Below are 17,310 nucleotides of genomic sequence, written 5' to 3'. Positions count from 1 at the left end.
CTGGAACAGTGTTTAGACAAGTTTTTAAGAAGGTCTGCCACGGATATGTTACTGAGCTGGTATTTGTCTGTTGATGATAGTCAGCCTACTGTCTTTTTGTGGCTCCACTAGAAAATGATCTTGCAAGTCTTTAAACCTGTGTGGTGGGTTGATCCCAGCTAGCAGCCAAGCACCACACAGCTGCTCGCTCACTTTCCCCTGCAGTGAGATGGGGGAGAGAATAGGAAGAGCAAAAGCAAGAAAACTGGGATGTGATAAAGACAATTTAATAAGTGAAGGAAAGAGGAAAAAAAACAAGTGATAGAAAGGCAGTCACCCACCACCTCCCACCAGCAGACCAATGCCCAGGCACTCTCTGACCAAACCTCCATTTTTTTATTGCTGAGCATGATGTCATATTGTCACCGAAATCGGGAATAAACCTCGTAACACCAATGTAGTGTTAAAAGGCAGGCATTCTTTATTCACGGCGCCGGGAACACGGGGGATAGCTCCTCCTAAATCGTGTTCCCTCGATCAGTTCAAAAATCAAACATTTATAGGCAAGATTAATACATATTCATCAAGTGTCCATACAATGATTGGTTAAGTATTCCTCGCCTACCATGTAAATGACCACGCATGCTCACTATGATTTCTTGGGATTTTACTTCCTTAATCTTTTGAGTCGGAGGGTTTCTTGAGTGGGTGGTCTCTGAGTCGGTGGTCTCCCCCTGCCGGAATTATATGGATTAGCCACTACTGGGTGTATATCTTGGACTATCTGATTTAAAACTCTTAAATCCTGAACCAATCGGTATTCCTTACCTCCGGATTTCCTTACTGGTAATATGGGAGTGTTATATTCTGATTCACACTCTACCAATAGTCCACATTCTAAAAATTTTGTAATCAACCCCTCTAATCCTTTTTGAGCCTCCCACTTAATAGGATATTGTTTTTGTCTTACCGGTTTGGCTCCAGGTTTTAAAATCACCTTTACCAGCTCTGCCAATTTAGATCGTCTCAGAATTCCACTCGCCCAGACCAAAGGAATAACTGCATTTTCCACTTCTTCTGGAATCTGTTCTTCCCTGTAGGAATCCTGTAACATAAACACTCTTGCCTCTATGGCTTTTGATTCTGGTATTAACAATTTAATCTCTCCGTCTTTGAAAGTTATTTGTTCATCTAATTTACTCAATAGATCTCGTCCCAACAAAGACAGTGGACATCCAGACATATACAGAAACTGGTGAGTTACCCATTGTTTTCCCAATTTAAACTTTAATGGCTCTAAAAATGGCCAATTTTCCTTCTGCCCTGTCGCACCAACAACATCTACTGATTTGTGACTAAATCTCCCTTTACATGTATTCAATACTGAGTAAGTAGCCCCAGAAACTCTATTTCTTCATTCCCTAGCTTCAATGTAACCAGAGGTTCAGCTAGGGTTGATTGCCCCGTTCCCCTTCATAGTTCTTCATCCAGAGTCATTAATTTAATTGCCTGGAGAGCCGGATCTAATTCTCCTGCCTTAGGACATTCTCTTTTCCAGTGCCCACGCTTCTTGCAAACAGCACATTGATCTTCTGCTAATTGGGGCTTATTTTCCTTCTCTCTCCGATATTCATTCCTCGTCCTCTCCCTCTGCCTATCCTGTTATTCCCTGCCAAAACTGCTAGTAGCTTTCCACCCCTTCGGGCTTGCCTCACCTCTTTTTCTTTTTCTCTATTGTTATATACAGCCCAAGCAATTTCAAGCATTTTACCTTAGCCACCCTTTCGGGATCCTCCCGATAGGTACCTGCAGTCTCTTTCCATGATCTTAAATCAGTAATTGAAAAAGGAACTTTCACCACCACTGAACCATCATTCCGCACTGCTTCTCGGAGAGGGGCTTGGAGGGAAGTTAGTCTTACTTCCTCCCTCCTTCCCCGTGTTCTTCCTGAAATTGGACTAAATCCCACTTCTTCCCCTTCCTTGGGAGAAGTAGGAGGACTATCATCCTCCGAATTTTGGACCTCTCTTCCCCTTTCCCACCTTTGGTGAGGAGCAACCATTAATTTAATATCTTCCTCCTCAGTTCCATTTTTCCAACAATTTTCTTTAGTATTATAAGTAGAACAACCCCTTTTCGAGTTATCATCACATTTTCCCTTTTTCACAATCTTTACCATGGGATCATACAGATGTATTCCACACTGTCTGCCATTCTGGATGATTTTGTAGTGTGAAGAATAAATCAACATAAGCCATTTCTTCCCATTTACCCTCCTTTTTACAAAACAACATTAATTGCAAAATGGTGTTATATTGCAATGTCCCATTTTCTGGCCATTTCTCCCCACTGTCCAACCTTGGACATACATTGGCCACCAATGATTGCAATATTCAGTTAATTGCTTCCGAGTCAGAGGATCACCTCCCAGATTTTTCCAATGCCTCAAAATACATCCCAAAGGTGTTTTTTTTGTGGGATAGATCTTTTACTCGGAAATGTTCCCATCTTCCCAAGACTAGTGGGTGTGATTGTGCACTATCACAGGCACTAGTCGGAGGGACCCCTACTCTCCTCGAGGGTCCCTCTGGATCTTCTAGCCCCCTGCTAGAAATCCCCCAACATCCTTATCTGGGCCCCTAGCCCAACCTTGCGAGGCTTTGGCCGCGTCTTATAGGCAGGCATTCCTTGTGAGGGTCTCGTACGTTCACCCTTTCCAGAGGTACCTTTCAGCCCTACTCTGCGTAGCTTTCGCCGCGCCTTACGAGCGAGCTAGTGGGACTCGAACCCACGTTACTTCAATCCTTTAAAGAATGCCTTATTACCTTTCCAGGGGACTTGCTCAGAATTCTTCGGTCCGGGGATCAGAGGTTCTCCCCGAGAATCCCTCGGTGCCAGCTGGAGGTCCCGTGATCCCACGGATCCGTTGAGATTCACAAGCAGGGTCCCATCTGGGTCGCCAAAACTGTCACCGAAATCGGGAATAAACCTCGTAACACCAATGTAGTGTTAAAAGGCAGGCATTCTTTATTCACGGCGCCGGGAACACGGGGGATAGCTCCTCCTAAATCGTGTTCCCTCGATCAGTTCAAAAATCAAACATTTATAGGCAAGATTAATACATATTCATCAAGTGTCCATACAATGATTGGTTAAGTATTCCTCGCCTACCATGTAAATGACCACGCATGCTCACTATGATTTCTTGGGATTTTACTTCCTTAATCTTTTGAGTCGGAGGGTTTCTTGAGTGGGTGGTCTCTGAGTCGGTGGTCGCGATCTCCCCCTGCCGGAATTACCTTTCCTACAAAGTTCACTTAAGCTTGGCAACACTCCACTCAATAGATCTTCACGGGCTGTCGGTCCAATATGCAATCATTCACCCCACAGTCCTTTGTTTTAAGACAAGACTATAGAATGAATAATTACCTACCCACCGGACCGTAGAACTGACCAAGGTGTTCCTTCTTTCTAGCTACTTGTTATTAGAACAAAACATAATACCATGATCACAAAGTTACACTTAACTCCTTGATAATTAAATCAAGATGGGAAGGGTTAGGTGGGTTCTCGAGCAGCATTGCTGGTGCATAATGTTCTTATAGTTACAACTTGCTACAAATTCACAAACCTATTTTCTAACCCTATTTTATTTTAATTCTCTACCACCTTGGTTACATTTCCCCCCTTTGGAAGTTTTGAAATAATTTCTTTTCAATACTTCCATTACAAATTAATTTCCTTATTAACATTCAATCACTTTATTGTATGATGGTAGGAGCATTATTAGTTAGCCCATTTAAATTTTGGTGTTTTGTAGTCAATGCAAGTGTAATTCTGCTATCAATGGTAGCTCTTTTTGTAAATTCCTTTTTCAAACAATGATAAATGAATAATATTCCCAAAGATATTATTAATAATAATAACACAGTACCAATTAAGGACTTAACCCAAGAACTCAAGTTTCATCCCAATCCACTGAAAATTTTATCAAACCAATTTTCTTGCATGTCTTGTTGCATTTCCTGAGTATCCTTTTCTATTTTTCTCAATAAGTCCAAATCATATTCAACATCCTGGGTAACATTTGGGATATGTATGCAACAATGATCTATCCTATCCCTCAGGTATCCATAAACTCCATGTTCTTTTAGTAAGAGCATATCTAGAGCCATCCTATTTTGTAGGGTCATCTTCAAAGTCGCTTGTAACTGTAAATTCAGTTGTTTAAATCCTTTCCTCGTTATTTTGGCTAATCTTTTCACTTGACCTGTCAACTTATATAACCAATCCCTATTCCTGTAAGTTGCCAAGGGAGTCAATAAGGATTCTAAGGCCCATCCAAGTTTCACTCCTGTCGAGGGTTCATTCCAATCATCATTATCAATTTGTGATCTTTTTGTCCATATTAACTTTAAATTTTCAGAATCTCCCCTAAAGGGAGCTTTCTTTCAGATTGGACATAATGTTGGCATTCCTAAAGTAATTTTACTTTCCCGTCCACTGGTAAATGGGTGGTCCAAGTTCCATCACTCATTGTCCAAACTAAATGTCCCGGGCTCTGAACTGTAGACCTTCTACAACTAAATATTGATCCCTTTCTAATTTTATATACACTAGTCAAATTTAAATCGTTCTTGAGTCCTCTGCACCAACACCCATATTTCAATGCAGCTGCTAAGGGAGGAACTTCTTGGACTGCTTTATCAACTGTACTGCAATTATATATCTTTTTACAATTCCACCAGGGTACTATGTCTTCCTTTTCCCTGGATGTGGTTCCCCTGTCATTAACTGATGGGAAAACTGTAAAGACTGTTCCGTCCCAGGCAAAACACCATGAAGTATTAGCCATATATTGAAATTGAGATAAAATAGCCATAGACCACACTGAATCCCATGCAACCTCTGCCTCTCGCTTAGTTTGATTTTCACAATTATGGACTACACGTCCAGCTTCCTTGGGATCATGTACAGGGAGGCCTCTACTTATTTCTTTGCATAATTGTTTATCCCTTGTGATTACTGCGCTCAAATTTGTTGTTAAGATTCCCCACAGAATTGATTCACCTACTGCTCTTGGAATTGGAAGACATGCAGTTATTTGGATTACATTTTGCAGATCAGCAAATTCCTTTATCAATCCTATCATTAAGTTCTCCTCTGGGGTTCTTTTTGGGACGTGTATTAGTTGTCCTACTTCGCCTCCAACTTTCCCTTCCAATTGGTCTATTATTACCCCAAACAATGCTCCCAACATCATCAATTTCCAAATCAAAACCTGTTTTTCCATATTTCCAAAGATAATTTCTTAAACATGTTTTGAAGTCAACTTTGTAGTCTCTGAATCCCTATTGATGACCTTCCATGATGGGGCCTTCTTCACTCGGGTGTAGTGTATCCCCGGTTCCACTCCTCCAACCTTGATTGCAGTATAAGTTGTTAACAGTACCTAGAATGGTCCCCTCCACTTTTCCTGCAGTGGTTCAGAGTTCCAAGTTTAAAGATCACCTGGCTGATATTGATGTACAGGCGTATCCAAGGCAAGTGACCTAGTCAGCACAATATATCTCCAAAGTGCTCCAAGGACTTTTCCTAAAGAAATTAGATACACTTTCAAATCAGTTTCCCCAGCTACCTTCACATCCCCTGGGATTAAAGGAGTCTGGTACAGTTTACCATACAGGACTTCATATGGACTTATACCATCTCTTGATCTTGGTTGGATCCTGATTCTCAAGAGAGCTAGTGGTAAAGCCTGTGGCCACTTCAAAGATGTTTCCTGACAAATTTTACTTATTTGTCTTTTCAACATTTGATTCAATCTCTCAATTTTTCCACTCGATTGTGGCCTCCAAGGGGTATATAAGTCCCATTTTATACCCAAAATTTTGCTGATCTTTTGAACTACATCTGCCACAAAGTGTGGTCCCCTATCAGAAGACATTCCTATTGGCACCCCAAATCTTGGTATTATTTCCTTCAACAACACTTTAACTACCTCTCTAGCTTTGTTGGTGCGGCAAGGGAAGGCCTCCGGCCATCCAGAAAATGTATCAATTAGTACTAATAAATACCTGTATCCATTCCGACTGGGTAACTCAGAGAAATCAATTTGCCAGTAATCTCCTGAAGAATTTCCTTGTTTTATCATTCCTAGAGGTGGCCTCTTTTGGTTCATGGGGTTATTTTTAAGGCAGATTGGACATTTAGCTGTTATTGATTTAACTATTCCTGTCCTTCCTACACATACTACAGATGTTTTTAAACTTGAAACCATTGCATCTACTGCCCAGTGTGTTTGTTCATGTTTTTCCTTTGCGAGTTCTGTCATAATTTGTGGGGTTACTATCACCTGATTTTTTGTTTTACTGGTACTAGTGCAAGGATACCTCGTTCTGCGGCCTCTTTTGCAGCTTTGTCTGCCAATCGATTACCTATATTTACAGCCATCTGACCAAATTGATGAGCTTTACAATGCGTTACCGCCACTTCTTTCGGTCTCTGCACATCTTCCAGGAGTTGGAGAATTTCTTCTTTATACTTTATTGATGTTCCTTGGGCTGACAGCAGTCCCCTTTCTTGCCAGAGGGCCCCATGAGCATGGATCACACCAAATGCATATTTAGAATCAGTCTAAATATTAACCCTTTTTCCTTCTGCTATTTGTAGAGCCCGCCTCAACGCCACCAATTCTGCTTTCTGTGCTGAGGTACTTACAGGTAGTGTCCTTGATTCCAATACCTCAGAGGTGGTGACAACAGCATATCCAGCCATTCGTTTTCCTTCTCGTACAAAACTGCTTCCATCTGTGTATAACTCCAGATCAGGCTTTTCCAGAGGTTCATCTCTCAGGTCTGGTCTACTGGAATAAACTTGTTCAATAGTTAACAAACAATCATGTTCTAAATTTCCTGTTGGATTCTCTGTTGACAAAAATATTGCTGGATTAACAATCGGTGTGGTTTTCAATGCCACATCATCTTGTTCCAATAGGACAACCTGATACTTCAGCATTCTGCTGGGGGATAGCCAGTGACCCCCCCCTTTTGCTCTAGAACAGTTATTACCATATGCGGTACGTATACCACCATCTTTTGACCCATGGTCAATTTTCGAGCTTCTTGGATCAGCAATACTGTTGCTGCCACAGCACGTAAACATCCTGGCCATCCTTTACTCACGTTGTCAAGTTGTTTAGAGAAGTACCTCACTGGTCGTCTCCAGGGTCCCAGCCATTGTGTCAGCACTCCAAGAGCCAGATGTTGCCTTTCATGTGCAAACAACTCAAAAGGTTTGGTCACATCAGGTAATCCCAGAGCAGGTGCCATCATTAATGCCTTTTTCAGTTCTTTGAATGATTTCTGACATTGAGGTGTCCAAGTCAGATACTGATCCTTGGATTCCTTTAAAGCCTCATACGGTGGCTTTACATGCAATCCATAATCCAAAATCCAAAGTCGGCACCACTCAATCATTCCCAGAAAAGTTCTCAATGCTTTCGGGCTACTTGGTTCAGGAATTTGACAGATAGCTTCTTTTCTTTCATTTCCCAATTGTCTCTGTCCTTGGGATATTTCAAATCCCAAATTAATTACTGTTTCTTTTCCTATTTGGGCCTTATTTCTGGAGACTCTATATCCTCCTTGGCCTAGGAAATTTAGTAAACTGATAGCAGAACACTTCCCTTTTGGTCCTGTCTCTTCCATATCTCTAATTCCTTGGCCAATTGATTCCCAAATATCGTAGGGCTACTTTTGAATCTTTGTGGAAGTACAGTCCATGTCAATTGGGTCTTTCATCCTGTGGCCGGACTTTCCCACTCAAAAGCAAATACGTTTTGGCTGCCTATATCTAGAGGTATGCAGAAGAAGGCATCCTTTAAATCTAGTACAGTAAACCATTTATGTTCCTCTTTCAAAGAAGGCAGTAAAATATATGGATTAGCCACTACTGGGTGTATATCTTGGACTATCTGATTTAAAACTCTTAAATCCTGAACCAATCGGTATTCCTTACCTCCGGATTTCCTTACTGGTAATATGGGAGTGTTATATTCTGATTCACACTCTACCAATAGTCCACATTCTAAAAATTTTGTAATCAACCCCTCTAATCCTTTTTGAGCCTCCCACTTAATAGGATATTGTTTTTGTCTTACCGGTTTGGCTCCAGGTTTTAAAATCACCTTTACCAGCTCTGCCAATTTAGATCGTCTCAGAATTCCACTCGCCCAGACCAAAGGAATAACTGCATTTTCCACTTCTTCTGGAATCTGTTCTTCCCTGTAGGAATCCTGTAACATAAACACTCTTGCCTCTATGGCTTTTGATTCTGGTATTAACAATTTAATCTCTCCGTCTTTGAAAGTTATTTGTTCATCTAATTTACTCAATAGATCTTGTCCCAACAAAGACAGTGGACATCCAGGCATATACAGAAACTGGTGAGTTACCCATTGTTTTCCCAATTTAAACTTTAATGGCTCTAAAAATGGCCAATTTTCCTTCCGCCCTGTCGCACCAACAACATCTACTGATTTGTGACTAAATCTCCCTTTACATGTATTCAATACTGAGTAAGTAGCCCCAGAAACTCTATTTCTTCATTCCCTAGCTTCAATGTAACCAGAGGTTCAGCTAGGGTTGATTGCCCCGTTCCCCTTCATAGTTCTTCATCCAGAGTCATTAATTTAATTGCCTGGAGAGCCGGATCTAATTCTCCTGCCTTAGGACATTCTCTTTTCCAGTGCCCACGCTTCTTGCAAACAGCACATTGATCTTCTGCTAATTGGGGCTTATTTTCCTTCTCTCTCCGATATTCATTCCTCGTCCTCTCCCTCTGCCTATCCTGTTATTCCCTGCCAAAACTGCTAGTAGCTTTCCACCCCTTCGGGCTTGCCTCACCTCTTTTTCTTTTTCTCTATTGTTATATACAGCCCAAGCAATTTCAAGCATTTTACCTTAGCCACCCTTTCGGGATCCTCCCGATAGGTACCTGCAGTCTCTTTCCATGATCTTAAATCAGTAATTGAAAAAGGAACTTTCACCACCACTGAACCATCATTCCGCACTGCTTCTCGGAGAGGGGCTTGGAGGGAAGTTAGTCTTACTTCCTCCCTCCTTCCCCGTGTTCTTCCTGAAATTGGACTAAATCCCACTTCTTCCCCTTCCTTGGGAGAAGTAGGAGGACTATCATCCTCCGAATTTTGGACCTCTCTTCCCCTTTCCCACCTTTGGTGAGGAGCAACCATTAATTTAATATCTTCCTCCTCAGTTCCATTTTTCCAACAATTTTCTTTAGTATTATAAGTAGAACAACCCCTTTTCGAGTTATCATCACATTTTCCCTTTTTCACAATCTTTACCATGGGATCATACAGATGTATTCCACACTGTCTGCCATTCTGGATGATTTTGTAGTGTGAAGAATAAATCAACATAAGCCATTTCTTCCCATTTACCCTCCTTTTTACAAAACAACATTAATTGCAAAATGGTGTTATATTGCAATGTCCCATTTTCTGGCCATTTCTCCCCACTGTCCAACCTTGGACATACATTGGCCACCAATGATTGCAATATTCAGTTAATTGCTTCCGAGTCAGAGGATCACCTCCCAGATTTTTCCAATGCCTCAAAATACATCCCAAAGGTGTTTTTTTTGTGGGATAGATCTTTTACTCGGAAATGTTCCCATCTTCCCAAGACTAGTGGGTGTGATTGTGCACTATCAATCACAGGCACTAGTCGGAGGGACCCCTACTCTCCTCGAGGGTCCCTCTGGATCTTCTAGCCCCCTGCTAGAAATCCCCCAACATCCTTACCTGGGCCCCTAGCCCAACCTTGCGAGGCTTTGGCCGCGTCTTATAGGCAGGCATTCCTTGTGAGGGTCTCGTACGCTCACCCTTTCCAGAGGTACCTTTCAGCCCTACTCTGCGTAGCTTTCGCCGCGCCTTACGAGCGAGCTAGTGGGACTCGAACCCACGTTACTTCAATCCTTTAAAGAATGCCTTATTACCTTTCCAGGGGACTTGCTCAGAATTCTTCGGTCCGGGGATCAGAGGTTCTCCCCGAGAATCCCTCGGTGCCAGCTGGAGGTCCCGTGATCCCACGGATCCGTTGAGATTCACAAGCAGGGTCCCATCTGGGTCGCCAAAACTGTCACCGAAATCGGGAATAAACCTCGTAACACCAATGTAGTGTTAAAAGGCAGGCATTCTTTATTCATGGCGCCGGGAACACGGGGGATAGCTCCTCCTAAATCGTGTTCCCTCGATCAGTTCAAAAATCAAACATTTATAGGCAAGATTAATACATATTCATCAAGTGTCCATACAATGATTGGTTAAGTATTCCTCGCCTACCATGTAAATGACCACGCATGCTCACTATGATTTCTTGGGATTTTACTTCCTTAATCTTTTGAGTCGGAGGGTTTCTTGAGTGGGTGGTCTCTGAGTCGGTGGTCGCGATCTCCCCCTGCCGGAATTACCTTTCCTACAAAGTTCACTTAAGCTTGGCAACACTCCACTCAATAGATCTTCACGGGCTGTCGGTCCAATATGCAATCACTCACCCCACAGTCCTTTGTTTTAAGACAAGACTATAGAATGAATAATTACCTACCCACCGGACCGTAGAACTGACCAAGGTGTTCCTTCTTTCTAGCTACTTGTTATTAGAACAAAACATAATACCATGATCACAATGTTACACTTAACTCCTTGATAATTAAATCAAGATGGGAAGGGTTAGGTGGGTTCTCGAGCAGCATTGCTGGTGCATAATGTTCTTATAGTTACAACTTGCTACAAATTCACAAACCTATTTTCTAACCCTATTTTATTTTAATTCTCTACCACCTTGGTTACAATATGGCATGGAATATGGTTAGTTTGGGTCAGCTGTCCCAGCTGTGTCCCCTCCCAGCCTCTTGCCCACCCCCAGCCTATTCACTAGAGGGGCAAAGTGGGAAAAAGAAAAGGCCTTGATACTGTGAGAGCACTGTTCAGCAATAGCTAAAACATTAGTGTGTTTTTTTGGTGGGTTGACCTTGGCTGGCAGCCAGATGCCCACCCAGCCACTCTCTCACTCTCCCTCCTAAACAGGACAGGAGGATAAAAGAGATGGAAAATGTCATGGGTCAAGATAAAGACAGGGAGATCACTTACCAGTTACCATTATGGGCACAAAAAGACTCGACTTGGGTAAAAATTGAATTTATTGCCAATTAAAATAGATTTGGGTAGTGAGAAATAAAGATAAAATTAAAACAACACCTTCTCCCCAACATTTATCCAAGGCTCAACTTCACTCCTTCATTCCTGACGACTCTACCTCCTCCCCCTCAGCACTGCAGGAGGGATGGGGAATGGGGGGTTGTGGTCAGTTCATAACAGTTCCTCTCTGCTCCTCCTTCTTCCTCACACTTTTTCTCTACTCCGGCATGGGTTCTCTCCATAGGCTGCAGTCCTTCAGGGAATATCCTCCTGCTCCACTGTGATCTCTCCACAGGCTGAAGGGGAATCTCTGCTCCAGTGCCTGGAGCACCTCCACCCCTCCTTCTTCTCTTACCTTGGTGTCTGCAAGATTGTTTCTCATACTTTTTTCCCCTCAGTTCTCTCTGCTGTGCAGCGTTTTGCCCTTTCTTAAATATGTTTCACAGAGGTGCCACCAGCTTCTCTGATGGGCTCAGCATTGTCTAATGGTGGGTCTGTTTTGGAGCTGGCTAGCACCAGCTGTGTCCAGCACAGGGCGGCTCCGGTCTCTTCTCACAGAGACCACCCTTGCAGCCCCCCCCCCACTGCCAAAACCCTGCCACATAAACCCAATAGAGTTTTCAACACTGTTTTAGTCACAAATCCAAAACACAGCACCATATGGGCTGCTATGAAGAAAATTAACTCCACCCGAACCAGACCCAGTACAACCTGCCATGGTTCTTCTCTTTAGTTTTTTTGTTTGTTTATTTCCAGGCCTTTTCCATCCTGGCATTGTCTCACGATGATTCAGTTTAAGCTTCTCATTCTCCTTCCTTCCAAATTTCCTCCTTGAATTGTATTTATAAAGTAAGCAGTCCTCAACATATAGCACTTGAAAGGTACAGAGCAGCTTCAGTTGTGCTGCAGACTTTGTATTTGGTCAATCAAGAGGCCTGTTTATCATTCCAATGAATACTAGCAGAATCCACAGGTAGTCACATTTCCAGTTAGTTGTGTTTCGTTTTTACTTACAGCGAGAAAGTGATGAAGATGATGACAACGATGACCGAAGTAGCGATAGGGAAGACAGACCTCTAGAAGAGCAAATAGAACGCTTGCAGGAGAGAGTAGAATCAGCCCAGAGTGAACAGAAGAATCTCTTCCTTGTTATATTCCAGGTAATGATGGGTGCTGTCTTTGAAGCATCATTTGTATCTTAATCATTTTCTTGGGGTGAGTACATGGGAAGGGGTAGATGAGCTTATTCTGGATAAGAATCAAAGAACTGCCTAACTCCCCTAAACAAGAATTGTTTCAGCATCAAGAGCCTGAGAAAACGAGTTCTTTTGATAGCATGCAATTTCCTAAACAAACAAAAGGTATTTTCAATAGAAGTAGTTACTCTACTTAGTGTCTTCTAAGTGGAATATTCATTCTGACATTGCTGTTCAAAGCTTCTGTCTGTCAAATGTCCCATGGATTATCTCATCTGAGGCTAGTAACCTATTTTCATCTGAAAAGATTTGCTGAACCAACATTCTATTTGTGTTCTTCTACAGCGTTTCATTATGTTGTTAACTGAACACTTAGTGCGCTGTGAAACTGGTGGGATTGACATATTTACACCTTGGTACAAAAGCTGTATAGAGAGGTTGCAGCAAATCTTCCTACAGGTAAGTTTCACTTATTGGTTTGGAAGGCTTTGGGCAGCTGCCGGAAAGAAAAGCTTACATGATTTGAGAGCTGAGCTTGGTCACTTATTTTTACCGGGTCCATTAGAACAGACATAGCTGGTATCACCAGTCTTTTTCAGGGACTAGTGTGAGTTTTGGCTGTGTCTGCCTCTGGTTTTGACCCCATCTTTGCTACAGACTTGCTAAATGACTGGAGGGTGAGCTCCTTGAATTGTTTCTTGCACTGTGAATATAGTACAAAACAATATTGAGATGTGGTTGTAAATGTAGCTGAGTTTTTCTTACCACATGTTATAGGGTAGAGTCTTGAGAGAACAAGTATACCAAAATAAGTGCTGAAGTGGATGAAAATTTATGTATCCGATTACAACGAATAGCTATTTTAAAATATACTTTGGAACTCTTGGCTCTATGTTAAATCTGGCAACAGATGTAAAAAGCCAGTTAAGTAACTGCCTGAAAGCAACAGCCAGAGTAATAGAAAATTATTTGTGTTTACATGAACATAAATTGTGTTAGAGGATGGGAAGCTGCAAGGGATTAATGGCATAATTCCCCCTATGGGTTAGTCTCTACCCTGATCATAAAAATTACTTAACGCTAAAGCAAAAGTCCTGAGTCCTAGCGTATCTGTGCAGTTGCCTCTACACGCTATTCAGAATCAGGATTAGAACTGAGTAGCTGCAGGGAACCCAGTACTTCTCAAAATGGGATTTCAATGTACGCTCCATTCTTGCAGTCGACAGTGATTAATGTGTTGTGGAAATTAGATGTGCTTGTTAGTTCTAGTAAAAACATTTGATCTGTGATTCAATATGTCTTGAACCTTCTGCCTGTTCTTGCGTATGAAGATTAATGAAAACAACAAAGGTTTATCTTTTTATCTGCAGCATCACCAGATAATTCAGCAGTACATGGTGACCCTGGAGAACCTCCTGTTTACAGCTGAACTGGACCATCACATACTGGCTGTATTTCAGCAATTTTGTGCTCTGCAGGCCTGAGGATTTTCTTGTGTTGTTTTATCTGCAAGACTTAAAACCATTTTTCTTTAATGAGAGAAGCTCACCATGGGGAAAGAGGAAACTCTTTAATTCAGAACAGCTTTCATGTGTTCCTATGTAAAGCAATACAGTACTCTAATAGTAACTGGTTTAGCATCATAAGTTTTATTAGCTATGACTGATAGAGGATTGGTGTGGGATAATGTATGTACTCTTTTAATTTGTCTTTTAATTTGGTTTGAATCTTTACTTTATGATAGTATTTTTGCTTCTTCCCTCTGTGATTTATATGAAAATAACAAATAGGTCAAAAAATTACAGAACTGGTTACCTCTGACTGTTAAAGTAAATAAATTGCAGAAATGTGAAACAGGATTTGTGGATGTGGCAGAAATGCACCTCTTCAGTGAGCAGTTTGATAAAATCTTGGTAGTATGGCACAAGAAAAATTACTTAACTCGGGGCATTTGAAACACTGAGCTTTCAAAATAGTCTAGAGCATGTGGGTTTGTCTATCAAACTGATTAGATTATCACAGTTTGAAAGAACATGGTTGACAAACAATTGAAATATGTTTTTTAAATGTATTGTCTGGTGTATTATTACAGTAGCTGCAAACAGCCAGTAGAGAAATTTCATGAACAATTTTTGAAGACTCTTGATTCTTTTCCTAGTGTGTCTGAAAAGACATGAATAGTCCCAACAGTGGTCCCAGCTGGTAAATAATTGAGACCAGTCAGAGGCAATCTGTCCTGAATGGGGCGGAGTTTCCACTTCAGTATTGCAAAGTACATAAACTTTGGACACCTTGTACACACGTTACGGAGGGTGTTTATCCTCTTATTTTATTTTAGCTTGTAACTCCTTGGGCAGCTGAGCTTGCACTGGATTGGACCTATGGGTCAGCAATGATGCTAAAACATTTTTTGATGTTGATTGCGGATAAACCAAGTGCCCATCTCCTGTGATTCAGTAACGCCTGCTCCATGTCAGTTGAATCTGCTTGCTTTTTAATCTCTAAAATGTGAAGGCAGTGTCTGGCTCCCACACTTTCAAAGAGCATTTTAGAGATGAATTAGGTGGGACTTTGCAAGAAACTTAAATTGGGCGCATGTACAACCTGGAAATGTAGTAGCCTTATCTTTTGTTTGATAAGTTTGAGTTATGCAAATACCATTACTTACATAAGCACTAAGGCAGTTGGTATCATGGCAAGCAATAAGAAAGGCAGGGTGGAGGCATTATCTTAGGTGCTCAGTTCTCTGCAGTAATTCTGGTGTATTTACAAGCTGTTTACAGTCTGTCAGATAAGTGTTCATACTCAGTGCTATTCAATACTTGAACTAGAAAAGGGTGAGCTTTGAAGGATTTTGTTATATAGTGGTTGGTTTTTCCCCTCAAGTAAGTACCAAGTAACGCATAATTACTTTCATTCCTACATTAATCAATTGGCCTGATACTCAAGTGTAGAAGGCAAAAATTAATTGTTTGAGCATAAATATAAAGCTTTTGTGTGGTCTGCAGCAACTGGGAACATCTTCAGAATCTTGAATCTGCTACTTTTTTCTTTACCTGTTCTGTGTGATTCGACTAATTCCTCTACTCTTCTGGAGTCAACCTTAATCTGTTTGTAAATTTGTTTTACACAAGATGTTTGTCAGTCATGCACAGGCACTTGCTTCAGTCAATGTCACAGATGCCCCCACTCTGACTGAGTGAACAGTACTTTGGTTCAGGCATCACCGACATGTAGGCCTGACTGAAATCAGCCCTGTTGTGCAAACCTTGAAAATTGTGTTAGGCCATATCTTTTCAGGAACTAAGGAATCTAGGCCACATGTTATCAGGAGCTAACAGTACCAGCTTGAGCTGGGACTAGACAAAACTACAACTGCTACAGCTGTGCCCCTGCACATACACCAAAGGGGGGGTTGACTACAAGTCTATCAACTTACGCTATAAATATCTGTAGCCCCCTCGAGCCCATTGAGCAGCAGCAGGCTACATGGCGATGATCTCCCTCTCGAGCAGGGACGCCTCTCAAGGTTACTCCTCGAGGCTGAGAGACCCCTTACCCGGCATCTGATATCTATAACGAGGTAAGCGACATTTTACATTAGGCTTAAAGGTATATTGTATGCTAGCGACATTTATATATCCAGCTATAGCTTAATTATTAGAAGTGTAGTAAGTAATAGTGTGTTTGATGGCTGTCTAATCACCGTCTAAATTATTGTTTAGATCGTAATTTAAATCATTGTCAGTTTAATTACCATTCAATTATTGCTTAATCACCATTTTATTACAATTTAATTTTCATTCAATCATCGATTAATTATCATTTGACCATTGTTTAATCATTAATAAAACCCTGTTAGTTAACCCCACAATGATGACTTCTCTCAATAATTCACCTGCGACAAAAATTGGCGTAGTCGACAGGATGGAGGATTCAATCACAGAATCACTAAGGTTGGAAAGGACCTTCAAGATCATCAAGTCCAACCAATCACTGACTATTTATGGAGGCACGGAGTTAACCCTTCACTGAAAGTTTCGGATGATTGGGCGCATGAAAAGCGGGATAATTGAAATAAGATAAAAGAACAGTTAAACCTTGTAAGAAGGAAACTGAGAGAGAAGAGAATAACAATATACAAGATGATGAAAAAGTATTTAGAAGTAACATGTCAGTATAAGAAATGTAAAGAAAAGGAAATGCGAATGTTAAAAGATGAGGTTGAACAAAGAAAGCGACAAGAAATGCTGTTATCGCTGCAAATAGAACAATTGCAGAAAAAACTGGGGGAGGAAAAAGAAAAATGCAGGAAAGTGGAGGATAAACTAGAACTCATGATAAATTGGGCCCCCAACCCCCCAGATCCTCTAAAAAATCATAAGCTAATCATTTCCCTGGAAGATTGGGATGGAGATATTTGGGAGGACCCCAACCAAAAACTTAGTGACGACATTGAATTAGATTAATCCGAATTTGAGGTAGCCCCTATTATTAAAACTGAGGTATCTGCCAGACCTCAAGGGGGCAACCAGATAAATACCATAAAGACGATTCCATGGGGCCCTCTTCAACCGGCCAATCTGCATGAAAAATATGGGTGGAAGCCTGGTGAAAACAAGACTGAATATCTGTGGCGTGTCTCCTTAACTGGAGGAGATCGTATTATGTTAGATCAAGGTGAAGCAGATGGCTTTTGGGGACCAGGAGTGTTCTTGAATGAGGGACCAGCCCCTAACACTGAACCACGCTCTATTACGTGCCGAGTAGCATATTGGGCAGGGGGCATAGACCCTCGGGATAGAGGGGAGCCTACTGCTATACCAATAAGATCATTAAGCGTACTTTCTACTGATGTTACAAAACCAGCCTGCCTTCAGGCTATGAACGACAGGGGTGCACATGGTGATCACC

At 41.5% G+C, this 17,310-nt stretch overlaps 1 protein-coding gene across 1 annotated transcript in view; it reads left to right on the top strand.

Moving 5' to 3' along the window:
- The window catches only part of LOC309415208 (nuclear cap-binding protein subunit 1-like), a gene marked incomplete at both ends in the record, with an annotated part of 87,982 nt that extends 74,102 nt beyond the window's left edge, over positions 1-13,880 (top strand). Inside the window, 3 exons of the mRNA XM_082012659.1 lie at positions 12,217-12,360; positions 12,742-12,855; positions 13,767-13,880. Coding sequence (XP_081868785.1) covers positions 12,217-12,360; positions 12,742-12,855; positions 13,767-13,880 — 372 coding nt within the window. The remainder of the gene's footprint in view (positions 1-12,216; positions 12,361-12,741; positions 12,856-13,766) is intronic.
- Positions 13,881-17,310: the final 3,430 nt, after the last annotated feature.

This window comes from Phaethon aethereus (genome assembly GCF_964289735.1).
Source record: "Phaethon aethereus genome assembly, chromosome: W".
Lineage (NCBI taxonomy): Eukaryota > Metazoa > Chordata > Aves > Phaethontiformes > Phaethontidae > Phaethon > Phaethon aethereus.
The sequence above is the reverse complement of the archived record's forward strand: the minus strand, read 5'-3'. Positions and strand labels throughout refer to the sequence as shown.